Genomic DNA, 13911 nt, shown 5'->3' with positions numbered 1-13911 from the left:
TTATTCCAAGGATATTTATTGATCACTTATGAGGGTCAAAACACATGAGAAAAGTAAAAATACAAATATGAGAACAAATATAACTTATAAGTGAAGGGACTATTATTTGTGTTACAACAATTACTTTCAAATTCATTCATAGCAGAATTTATTAAGATTTAAAACGTGACAAGTGATTCCAGATTTTTGATCAGTCAACATTCGACAGATATTTGAGTGGTATGATTCTAACCTCATGGAAAAAGCCAGTTGAGACAATGAACAGATAGACAGAAGCAGAAAGGAAGAGTATGTGCCCTTGAGGCCAGGCCCACCCTGGCCTTTACACATGTCCTGGGTAGATGGGACATCTTTCATATAGAAAGGTTAGGTTGGGTTCTGGCAGTGGCAACCAAAAGAATCCTACTGGTGGAAAGAGAGGATGGAATGCTAGCAATACTCCCTCACCTAACTGATTAGGAAACTGAGGGCTAAGTGACTAGCAGCCCAGGGTTATAAAGTTACAGACCTACACTTGAGGTCTTCAGACTTTCAGTGTGGTGCTCTTTCTTAGTCTCACACTAGGGTTACAGAAATGAAAGTAGCAATGACACTTTTTTATTCTTTTTGCTGTCTATATTCTCTATAGCACATATTTATAGTTTTACGATAAGAAGAAAAATTACTTTAAAATGGGTAGGAAGAAAATTTATAGATATTCTCATGTTTACATCAGTCAGGACAGATTTTTTTATTTAGCAGAATGGCTTAAAGGCTTAAAAATATCCTCTACTAAAAGGCCAATTTCAATGATAATTCTCTTAAGAGAATTAAAACTCAGTCAGTGGTAAACATCTGCAAAATCAATACTCTAAGAGCATGTTTAAGATTCTCATCTTTTAGCATGTTTCTCATGGATTTCAAAAATATCATACCTTTGTGATGAATGGTGTTATGAAAACAAAAAATACATCATAGAGGAGGAGAAGGCTTAGAAGTATCACACATGACTGTTGAAGAAAGAAACAAATTTAAAGGTCAAACTTCCCATATCTAAATTAAGAGATACTATTTTACAAATACAAATAAACATGTAACATACATTTAAACACTTTTTAAAGGCATTTAATGTTATTACTATTTGTAGTTTTATTCTACAAATCACATTCAAACTTTTATCTGCTTTAAGTCACTCTTTAAAAAAAAAAATCACTGAAGGACTTCCCTGGTGGTCCAGTGGTTAAGACTCCACGCTCCCAATGCAGAGGCCCTGGGTTCAACCCCTGGTCAGGGAACTAGATCCCACATGCATGCTGCAACTAAGAATTTGCGTGTCACAACTAAGGAGCTGGTGAGCTGCAACTAAGGAGCCCGCCGGCCGCAACTAAGGAACAAACATGCCGCAACCAAGGAGCAGGCAAGCCGCAACTAAGGAGCCCATGAGCTGCAACTAAGGAGCTGCCTGCCGCAACTAAGGAGCCCACACACAAAAAGATCACTGAATCAAAGAAATGTTCTTCCCTGATATTTAGTCTTGCACAGATTATATGAATTGGGCATATTATATGAATGATTAAAAATATTTTAGCTAGCAAATCAGTGGTTGCTTGGGGTTGGGGATTAGGATTGACTGCTAAAGGGTATGATAGAGCTTTTGAAAAGATAAGAAATATTCTCTAATTGATTGGGATGGTGGTTACAAAGTTACATATTTGTAAAATTTCAACAATCTGTACACTTGAAATGGGTGCATTTAATTTTATGTAAATTATACCTTAATAAAGTTGTTTTAAAAAGAAAAAATTATTTTAGCTAACAAAGTAGTATACTTTACCTTGAAGTTGGGTAACTTCAGTGTTTTAATTAAATTCAGACAGAAAGCAATCCCTAAGATATCCTGTAAAATCCAAGCCCACCTAAAATCAAAAGAAATTACTCTATTGTTTTACTCAGTTATTTTTAAATGGAACATTTCAAAAGAAACAGATCAGTAAAGTAATACTGTTCAACTGCTATGATATGAGTATTCAATTATTAAGCAGCAATTATAACAACAGAAAAACCTCTTATATTTTCCATATTTAGTAATTTACTGTCCTAGTAGAATAATGAATACTACTACTACACTAAGAAAAAGTTGAAAGGCTCCCTCAGAAGAATGTATATCAGACGTAAGTGCATATTTATCCTTAATCTTTGAATTTATACATGTCTCTTTTAAGAAAGGTAACTCATAACAAAGGACATTGATGTTAATATACATCCAGATAGCTAAAACATAAAGGAAATGAGAGCTATACAACATACTCTACCAGAAACTGACAACTGACATGAATAATTATCAATTGATTATCATACCTGAAGCTGCCTAAAATTGTATGAGCTTTGCTCCCAAACTTTAGGCTGTTAAATCCTTTTGGGTATTAATAATTTTATTAATAAACTGTTAAATTTTTTATTCTGGTTATTCTTCCTGCAAATGGACAGATACCTGTATATTTTCTGATATTTCCTTTCTCACATGAAAGGTAGCATACTCTAGATATTCTTTTATATTTTGCTTTTTTCACTTAAAAATATATCCTGGAAATCACTGCATATTAATTCGGAGAGATCTTCATTCTTTACAGCTGCATTGCACTCCATTGTGTGGCTATACCATAATTAAGTATATTTTTGAAGCGTATTTCAGCTTAGATGTTTAAATCCTAATTCATTATTTCCTTCTCTAGACAGCCTCAAATCCATTAGCACAAGATCTGTTCATTTAAGAATTTATTTAGCATGTTTCAAGACTATGATGTTCTGGGATAAAAGCCAAAAAAATCCATAATAATCATAATGAACAATTATCAAGGCAAGATATAAAATAATCCATCCTTAGACTAATCTAAAAGCAAATACAATGAGTATTCATACCTATCTTCATTTCGAAATACAGCCCAAACAACAGCTATTGCTATGCACAGTACAGAGAGAAAAATAAGCCTCACTTCAATGCTTTTGCCACGACACATAATCCTAAAAGAGAGATCGAAATAGGTTAATTTACCCTGTAGATGAAACACAATGTTCAGTTAATGTAACAAATCAATGTTAGCCACAGTGACAAGAAAACTTTTGAAATATCAATTTAAAAGTCTTGATTTTAAGTACAACAAATGATACATAATAAAATATTTATCAGTTCAGTAGAACTGTGATGATGAAAATACTTTATATCTGTGCTGTCCAATACTGTAGCCACTAGCAACGTGGTTATTTAGCACTTGAAATGTGGATAATGAGACTGGGCAACTGAATTTTTAATTTTATCATTTTAATTATTTTAAATTAAAATAGCGACATGCATATTGGACTGCACAGGTTTAAAATAATGCTATTTTTCCTTGTATTATTTTAAATTACAAAAACCAACATTATAGGCTTCCTCACAAGAGATACATACATGCATTGTCCACATGGTATCTTCTGAATTAGTGCAGCAAGACAGTTGTATAGACTCATCGCCGAGGCTATGCAGAAAATTGCTATCATAACATAAACTAGAAAAAAAAGACACTAAATTATATGAGAACAGAAAGAAACATGATAAGAAAATATTTATACAATCAATATTAATTCTTTAGCTTTTTTACTGGATCATAATACTTTCAAGGCAGAGACCACACCATAATCTGAATTGGTTACTAAACTGAAAATATTTAGATCTTGAGCTTTAAGGGTGGGTATTTTATGTGTTGTTTTAGTTCCATTACACACGGGTAGGATTTCTTTAGGGGCTGAAGCTGGCTCCACATTTTCTTTCTTTTTTAAAGAATTTACTGTTTTTTTTATTGAACTATAGTTGATTTACAATATTGCATTAGTTTCAGGTGTACAGCTTCAGATTCTTTTCCATTATAGGTTATTACAAGATATTAAATATAGTTCCCTGTGCTATACAGTAAATCCTTGTTTATCTTTTTAATATATTGTGTGTATCTGTTAATCCCATACTCCTAATTTATCCCTCCCCCTTCCCTTTCCCCTTTGGTAACCATAAGTTTCTTTTCTATGTATGTGAGCCTGTTTCTGATTTGTAAATAAGGTGATTTGTATTATGTTTTAGATTCCACATATGTGATATCATATTAGTCTTTCCGTCTGACTTACTTCACTTAGCATGACAATCTCTAGGTCCATCCATGTTACTGCAAATGGCATTATTTCATTCTTTTTAATGGCTGTGTAATATTACACTGTGTGTGTGTGATATATATACACCACATCTTCTTTATCTATTCATCTATAGATGGGCACTTAGGTTGTTTTCATAATTTGGCTATTGTAAATAATGCTGCAATGAACATAGGGGTGCATATATCTTTTCTAATTAGGTTTTTGTTTTCTTAGAATAAATACTCAGAAGTGGAATTGCTGGATCATATGGTAGCTCTAATTTTAGTTTTTAAGGAAACTCCATACTGTTTTCATAGTGGCTGCACCAATTTACATTCCCACCAACAGTGTAGGAGGGTTTCCTTTTCTCCACACCCTCTCCAACATTTATCTGTAGACTTTTTGAAGATGGCCATTCTGACAGGTGTGAGATGAAACCTCATTGTAGTTTTGATTTGCATTTTTCTAATAATTAGCGATGTTGAGCATCTTCCCAAGTGCCTATTGACCATCTGAATGTCTTCTTTGGAGAAATGTCTATTTAGGTCTTCTGCCCATTTTTGGATTAGGTTGTTTGTTTTTTTGATATTGAGTTGTATGAACTGTTTGTGTATTTTGGATATTAACCCCTTATTGGTTGCATCTTTTGCAAATATTTTCTCCCAGTCCATAGGTTATCTTTTCATTTTGTTTATGGTTTCCTTTGCTGTGCAAAAGCTTGTAAGTTTGATTAGGTCCCATTTGTTTATTTTTGCTTTTACTTCTTTTGCCTTCGGAGACTGATTTAAGAAAATATTGCTACGATTTATGTCAGTGGCTCTGCATTTTCTATCATTCAATGATTCAAACTCACATGTTTGTTAAAGATGTCTATAAAGTGAGTTGTAGACATTTGTGAGTATTTAATTTAAATGTAACAAATGGAACAATTAATAAAACATTATAAATGCTTTTTAAATTGCAGCTTAAGGATGAGAACTGACACCTACCTTAGACGTTAATCATGATGTCTATATTTTCCTACGGTGGAATTTACCTCTAACAACTTTATATGTGGTAAAACTAAATCCACTTAAACAAACCTCTTTGTCTAGATATGATACTAAGGTAGTTAAAATTCACAAATGTTTTTCTATATTAGCTATACTTATTTGAGAATTATTTAAAATTAAAAACATTTGATCTCGCTATTGTTAAAAAGGGGGAGAAATTATTGTACTCTAAAAGTGTTCGTTTTCTGAACTTTCTCAAAATTTCACAATGGAAATACAAATTTTAACTGAATTTTGCAAATTCCGCTAGATTTCAGAAAACTATAACTCTGTTTTGTACGTGAGAAAAGAGAGTAAACTAGAGACAGTAAATAAGGGATAGACACTTTCTAATTGGTGATCTTGGACAAATTACTTTTTCATTTCCTTATTATTCGTTATTGTTATTATTGGATATATATGGTAATCTGAGTAGTAAGATTGACAGTCAAAGATTGCCAAGCTGAGTTTCGTTAGTCATCCACCAAAGGTCTCCAACCCAAGATTTAAAACTCTGGTGGAAATCATGTTCTGGAGGCCCTAAGAGAGTTTTAAGGTGTCTCATTCAATGTCATACTATACCTAAGAAAATGATTTGACATGAGAAAGAATTTGATTAATATAACTATCTTTAGTTACTTTCTTGAGTATGACAACATAAAATGGTAAGGAGAACCTTAGCAATTTAGTACATTGAACATATTAAGAAATGGCAGCAATTTTAGCCATAACGAACCATTTGAAAGTATATTAAATCTTGCAATATCACACACCATTGTCAGAGTCATAATTAAATCCCATGTCCTAGGATAACCATGAGGTTAATTGATCTTCCTCCTACGTTGAAAATTACAGTTATAAGCAGGGTTAACTTTTTAAATAAGGATGAGTTTAAGGAAATTCCTTACCAAAAATGAAAACATGCTTTAGGGTAAGGTAGAAAAATCTCTTTTTTCTGTCAAAGACCACTATATATATCAACTGAGGGTCGGACACAAACAATTGAAAGCTGAGAATTAAATCAGAAAAATTAGCTGTGCAATGATGACCTAATAATACAAATATCACCCTGGTATCCACTCTCCCACCAACATATTAAAATATGAGTGATATTCAAAGAAAAATTTTTCTAATTGTAAATATATGTCTTAAGTATAGTTTTAAAACTGCTGCCATAGGACAGGAGAAATTGAACAACAAGCTGAAACTAACCTTGGGGCCTCAGTTTTCTAGTCCAGAAACTTAAACTAATATTCTCTAAATAAGCATTGTAGCCTGTGGTGGTTTTTACAAAGGGTTTTTAATTCTCATCAGGCATACTCTCTTTTTCCCTGGGCTCCCTCCTCTTTTTGCTATATGTTGGCCACAAATAGCAAATTTCCATCCTATCACACCACTAAGAAGACTGGCCAGGGGATGGGCAAGCCATTATCCTACCTTCTTAAAGGAAAAAGTATAATTTATTCTCTAGACCACAGGCAAGTACCTATGTGTTTTTAGATGTAGTATGATCTTAAATGTTTATATAAGTAAAACAAAATTGGAGCAATACAACATCTTGGTTTGCAAAATAACAAAAAGAACAAACCACACTTTGGGGGTAAGCAGAAGCAAAAAATCCGTAATTTGAATAATCTTCTACTTCATATAACTATATATAGCCACCAAGAAATCCTTAGTCTGCTGCTTAGATACTGGCCTATTATGCTTTAACTGCAGAGAGGGAAACTTAGGGGCCACAGCAATTCTTTCAAGTCATCCATGAAGAAGTGTTCTTATTTCAAGACACAGTATATTTTTTCCCCCTTTTTTTTTTTTTAAATTGGGGTATAGGTGCTTTACAATGTTGTGCTAGCTTCTGCTGTACAGCGAAGTGAATCGGCTATACGTATACATACATCCCCTCTTTTTTGGATTTCTTTCCCATTTAGGTCACCACAGAGCATTAGTAGAGTTCTCTGTGCTATACAGTAGGTTCTCATTAGTTATCTATTTTATACATATTAGTGTATATATGTCAATCCCAATCTCCCAATTCATCCCATCCTCCCTTCCCACCTTGGTGTCCATACGTTTGTTCCCTACATCTGTAGGACACACTATTTTTAAATTTTTACTATTTTTAAATTGTTTTTCTTCTCTTTTTTTAAAAAATTTTTTATTGGGGTATAGTTGTTTTACAATGTTGTGTTAGTTTCTACTGCACAGCAAAGTGAAGTAGAGTTCCCTGTGCTATACAGCAGGTTCTTATTAGTCATCTATTTTATACATAGTAGTGCATACATGTCAATCCCAACCTCCCAGTTCATCCCACCACCACCCCCACACCGGACACAGTATTTTTTTAATTGGAATATTTTTTTTAATCCCAGAGTAATAGGGACCTAACACTTCTGGCAGTTTAAAAAGTTCATATCACTCCTTAACTATTCACTTAAGTTTTCCAGGTAGAATGCCTTAAAGGAAAAGATAAATCTGGCAAAGTAAATAAAGATATATGCTAAAAGTAGCAAATATAAAATATGATTTCTTACCCAACCATTTGTAGAAGAAATAAAGTAAGACCATCATAATACAGCAGATGACCACAAATATTACAACTGTTAGAGGACTAAAAGTAAAATATTCTTCCTTCTTTTTCCTCATTTCTCTATCTTCAGTGTTTGTCACTGCCTTCATGCTTTCCCTGCATAAACATACACAGGAACTTCAGCAAATCTCTGCCAAGTATAGCTATTTTAAAAATCTATCTCTAACAGCAGCTTAGATTTGTTTCTGATTACAAAGTAATATACTTAAAAGTTACACACCAAAAAGAAATATTTAATCTAGAAAGTAAAAACTCCTTATAATTCTACCCTCAAGAGTTGATCTGTTATTAACCACTAACTTTTGAAATAGCATTTTTTTCTGGAGGCAAAATTGTTGAAACAGATGAATTTATTACATAAACAAATTAATGTTTATATTATCTAATTTAGAAACTACATTGACGTAATAAGTTTCAAATGATAACCAATTCTTTTTACACACTTAATATTACCAACTTGCAGATAGGAAAGTACTTTTATTTTTATTTTTATTTTTTTTTTGCGGTATGTGGGCCTCTCACTGTTGTGGCCTCTCCCGTTGCGGAGCACAGGCTCTGGACGCGCAGGCTCAGCGGCCATGGCTCACGGGCCCAGCCACTCCGCGGCATGTGGGATCTTCCCGGACCGGGGCACGAACCCGCATCCCCTGCACCGGCAGGCGGACTCTCAACCACTGCGCCACCAGGGAAGCCCGGAAAGTACTTTTAAAATTAGCTTCTCTTCAATGTAAAACACTAAATTCTTCTCAGTCAACTCAGTATTTTCTATATGTCTGTTCAGTGCTCACTGACATACTATGAAGGATTCAAAAGGAGTTCAAGACATAGCATTGTCCTACCTTGATATAAGATAGCAAAATAGTTTCTAATTCTCCCAACAAACTTGCTGGGTCACACAGTGAATAAAAGGCAGACACAGGAGTTGAAGAGGAAAGGGTCACAACCTTCTTTTGTTGAGCAGTGAGTCTCTATTCTGTCACCTAATTGTCTCTTCCCAGTTATATGGAACCCACTACATACTTTTCCAGCTCCAGTTCCTTCAACTCTGGTCTACTAAATTTTGTTCCCTTTTCGTATATCCTGACCCTTTTCATCAGGTCTGGGCTCAGTACAAACTTTAGGTTAAAAAAAAGATTTATTTCTATGAAACTGTACATTTGCCAAACTGCTTATTTACCAACATGCCACTTTCTTATTAGAAAACTGTGGATTGGGATGGTTACTATTCTAGGCATCTGTGACTCTAGGGAGGCTGCCTGGGAAAAGAGCTGGGAGAGGGTCTGGGGAGAGACACACAGTACCTCCCTGAAACTGTAGAGCTGGATGACAGGGTATTAACAAAAGTTTCAATGAAAGTAGTACCTGAGTGGGAAAACATGCCAACCTTTGGTATCTATCATTGCAAACAGATTTATTTAAAGACATTTCTATCACAGAACATATATAAGCCATAATAATCAAAGAGTCATATATTCATATTCAGTGGACTAAAAAGCACCAGGCAATTTCTTGAAGGAAAACATATACCATATTTATATCATGTTAAAATAATACAATTCATCTTTTTTAAAAATTGTACTCTTAAATCGGCTCAAGAGCCACATGCAATGAGAAGCTAAGCTTTCTTTCCTGCCATCTTGAGTTTATGATGAGAACCAGTTATAAGAAGGACTCATTATAATAGACTTTAACTCTCTACTGAAAAGGCTTTATACGGAATCAAGGTAGTTTTTCCTTTTGCAAAAAGTACCTCTTTGATTTGGCAGGGTAATTCTGGGTTATGAGATCTTGTTCTGATAAATTTTCCACTCCCTAAGCCTTATTCTCTTTTCCCTTTTCTTTCAGTCTAACTCTCTTTACTTGCTAAATAACAGTCCTTGTGTTATTTTTTAAATTAAGATATAATTGACATAACATCATATTAGTTTCAGATGTATGACACGATTTGATATTTGTATATATTGCAAAATGATCACCACAATAAGTCTAGTTCACATCCATCACCACACAGTTAAAAGATTTTTTTTTCTTGTGATGAGAACTTTTAAGAACTACTTTCTTAGTAACTTTCAAATATGCAGTACAGTATTATTAACTATGGTCACCATGCTGTACATTACATCCCCAGGACTTATTTATTTTATAACTGGAAGTTTGTACCTTCACCCATTTTGCCCCCTCCCCACCTCCCCACCTCTGGTAACCACCCATATGTTCTCTGCTCTATGAGTTCTTTTTTTTTTTTTTTTAAGATTCCACACATAAATGAGATAATTTGGTATTTCTTTGTCTGACTTATTTCACTTAGCATAATGCCATCAAAATCCAGCCATATTGTTGCAAACAGTCCTTATGTCCTCAATAATTCTACTTTTTATGAAATTTTCTCCATTTTATTACTGATTCATACTCTCTTTCTCTATACTGTCACCCCACCACGACCAATAGACACACTTTTTTAATTCTATCTTTATCCTGCTCTTAGAATCAGCCTCCTCAATTTCAAAATCCATAATCCTGCAGGTAAAGGACATCTCCTCTCCCAACCTGGCTACTGAAGGCAACAAATTCTTTGTTTTTGCCCATCCTGTTTTATGAATAAAAGAACTTATACGTGCTGCTCTCCCACCTCCAATTTTCTTGAGGAGGAGCCTGCCCTGACATGTATATGAAGCTTGCCTTGCTAACTCAAAGTGTGGTCCACGGGCCAGTTTGTCAAAAATGCAAAGTCTCAGCACACATCCCAAACCTACTAAATCTGAATTTTTAAAAATTTTAATGAGCTCTCAAGACAGTTTGTATGCACATTACAGTTTGAGAAGTACTACTCTAGAGAAGAAACAATTTACCTTATAATGTAAGTATAGTGAAGATATATATTAAATGGAAAAACATTTTCAATAAATCAGTAGCTTTTGGGAAATTATTTATAAAGTTTCACCATATAATCTAGAAAATGATTTTGGAGATCTTACATACTATGCTTTATAAAGATTAATAATGAAGAAAAATAATGCTTACTCATGTGAAATCATGTGACTAACACATGCTGAAATGTGTTTTCCAAATATGTAAAATATTTTAAGCTCAATACTCTAGGAATCTACACTTAAACCCTAGACTTCTCTCTTGATGAAAGTCAATCAAATTTTAGTACTTTAAGAAATTACAAATAAGCTTATTAGCTTCGGCTAGCATCAAGTAAGCCCTTTTTAATGGAACCTATAGATCAATTCACAAGTGAATATATTGTCCTTTATGCATAAAATAATATGCTCTGAGCACAATTTTTTACTCAGAGTTATAAATATGAACTGATCCTTCTAAATTACATTGCTGGGACTTTCCTGGTGGTCCAGTGGTAAAGAATCTGCCTTACAGTGCAGGGAATGCGGGTTCGATCCCTGGTCAGGGAACTAAGATCCCAAATGCCACGGGGCAACTAAGCCTGTGTGCCACAACTACTGAGCTCACGCACCACAACTAGAGACCACATGCCGCAAACTACAGAGCCCACGTGATCTGGAGCCTGTGTGCCACAACTAGAGAGAAGCCTATGCCCCAACAAAATATCCCGCATGGCTCAACGAAGATCCTGTGTGTCACAACTAAGACCCGATGCAGCCAAAAATAAATAAAATAAATAAATAAATAAATAATAAATCTTTTAAAAAAAATAAACTACATTGCTTGCTTTAGTCTATAGCCAAAGGTACGTAACTGTAAGAATACTGGGCCTAGGTTGTTGTTAAATAGAGAAATCTAAATTTCACATACATTTGGCATTTCTATATTTAAACTAAAATATGGACATGTTTAATTAATATCCTTAGAATTCCTAAAGCATTAAATAGAATGATGAGGTCACATTGTAATGACTCAACTCAGGAGGAGCTGAAAAACTTCCCACCTTCTCTTGTTTATTTTCTTCCAATCTAAATAAATAGGCACATTAGAATGTTAACTATCTCCACCTTTTCTGGGAGAGGTAACTAAACATTTTAATTTAAGAGTCTTTGGTGGAATTTCAATGTTTCCTTCCCAGCAGAAGAACAAGAGGAACCTATGACTCCCTTCTTCTCAGTGAAAAGTTAAAGACCTGTATGAGGACAAACCTGCAATCTAATCGTCAGCACTATATTCTAAGAACAAGCAGAACTTTTAAGTGTTGTTACACGATAAAATGATTAACAAACAATTTTTAACCATTTATCTTAAAAACAATGAAGTTTAATTAAGCTTACAATTCAATTAGCCCACTCCAGTATCCTCCTAATGCCACAGTGAACACAGCAATTACAAAAATAACCACCATAGTATAGTCAAAGTTAGGCCACGATGGAGAATACATTTTCACAGTAATGTTATCTCCGAGAGTCTGAAAGGCAAAATGACAGTTAATACACTGGAATTAGTTTTCTTTTTACTATAGCATATGGCAGCAATATTCCAATTTCATTCTGGAATGGACACTATACATAAGATAGCCAAGAATAATAGAACTGTTTTGACAACATGATATATAGTCTCTTGTCAAAATTATGAGGCTATGCTTTGGTTTATTAAATCTTGAAAGTGCAATGTTCCACACAATCACATTTTGTTCAAGGATTTAAAGTTAAATGATACAACACAAAGATTTTTAAAGAGGTCAAAGTAAAGAAATATCCCTTCTAAAGTCAGGACTCTGAAACACCTTGTGCTCAATGGGGGGTGCATACTTTCCAAATAAAAACTTAATAGGCCTTTATAACTTCCTGTTAGCAAATGGAACATACATAATAATTTAAATTAAATATCATGGTTAAAAGTAAAAAGTTGTACTATTTATAAACTTTATCTAATATATAATTACTAATTTACCTGCTTCGTATCTGTAAAGTCTTTGTGGTTTATAAATGCAATCAGTATTTTCACATCATGAAATTCAGATTTGTTCCCTGAGGGAGGAAACTAAAAGAAAAACATATTGTGAAGACTTATGAACTACTAGTGTATTTACAGAATAAAATACAAGTTATTCATTAAATACAAACATTACATCTTTTTAAAGTAATAAAATGAAGTTTCATGTGTTCTTAATGTTATACTAAGAGTTCTCAAACTGGAATCCTTCTAGCATAAACTTAAACTGATACTTTATACACACACACACACACACACATTCCTAACATAGTCTTGTCTACTTTAGGAATGGAAAAGAAACAAAATTTTCCAATTAAACACCTATCATAACCAGAATGTTTATTTAAAAAGAATCCTACCATCAGATTATTCAAAACTCAGCCCCTAAACCACAGACAAAGAAGATAGTTCAATTCCTGTGAAATTTGATATCATGAACTCAAAAGAAGTTATTATAGTTTTATAACTTACGAGGACACTGTTATTGGCAACCAACAATGCTTCAGCACCTCCTGTTTGTGCAATTCTGGCTTTTTCAAGAAAATGGCAGGTTCCCCACTGTACCACAACTGCTTTGTTCTTTATTCCATCAGGAGGAATATCAGAAAGGTTGCACAGTGGTGTGGCAGTCAGATTCATCAAACTAATGGAAGTCTGGAAAGAAGAAATGTCTTTAATATAAATATCACATTTCACCCTAAATGCATTCAATGACAAAGTGTCAACATTGGTTTAATACAAGGTTCTTTTTTTAAAATTATTTATTTATTTATTTATTTTTGGCTGTGTTGGGTCTTCATTGCTGCACACGGGCTTTCTCTAGTTGTGGGGAGCGGGGGCTACTCTTCATTGCGGTGCGTGGGCTTCTCATTATGGTGGCTTCTCTTGTTGAGGAGCACGGGCTCTAGTCACGTGGGCTTCAGTAGTTGTGGCACGTGGGCTCAGTAATTGTGGCTCACGTGGCTCACGGGCTCTAGAGCGTAGCCTCAGTAGTTGTGGAGCACAGGCTTAGGTGCCCCGTGGCATACGGGATCTTCCCAGATCAAGGCTCGAACCTGTGTCCCATGCATTGGCAGGTGGATTCTTAACCACTGTGCCACCAGGGAAGTCCCAAGGTTCTTTTAAATTAGAAATATTTGATGACAATCAAGCTTTGAGGCAAGTATTTTTAAATTCTCTAACTTGTTTTTCTCACAGAGAGAAATACTTAAGCAAAAGCAATAAATATTTATTAATCATAATATA

At 34.2% G+C, this 13911-nt stretch overlaps 1 protein-coding gene across 2 annotated transcripts in view; it reads right to left on the bottom strand.

The window, feature by feature from the left end:
- SPPL2A (signal peptide peptidase like 2A) overlaps positions 1-13911 on the bottom strand; it is a 49024-nt gene that overhangs the window by 16931 nt on the left and 18182 nt on the right. For both annotated transcript variants that reach the window (XM_082616890.1, XM_082616891.1), the window contains exons 3-10: positions 13138-13320; positions 12625-12714; positions 12006-12139; positions 7706-7857; positions 3428-3524; positions 2899-3000; positions 1814-1895; positions 915-989 (exon numbers count right to left, since the gene is read on the bottom strand). In XM_082616890.1, the coding sequence (XP_082473016.1) occupies positions 915-989; positions 1814-1895; positions 2899-3000; positions 3428-3524; positions 7706-7857; positions 12006-12139; positions 12625-12714; positions 13138-13320 (915 nt within the window). The remainder of the gene's footprint in view (positions 1-914; positions 990-1813; positions 1896-2898; positions 3001-3427; positions 3525-7705; positions 7858-12005; positions 12140-12624; positions 12715-13137; positions 13321-13911) is intronic.

Source organism: Mesoplodon mirus (assembly GCF_964341445.2).
Source record: "Mesoplodon mirus genome assembly, chromosome: 4".
Lineage (NCBI taxonomy): Eukaryota > Metazoa > Chordata > Mammalia > Artiodactyla > Ziphiidae > Mesoplodon > Mesoplodon mirus.
This window is presented reverse-complemented; position numbering and strand designations above follow the sequence as displayed.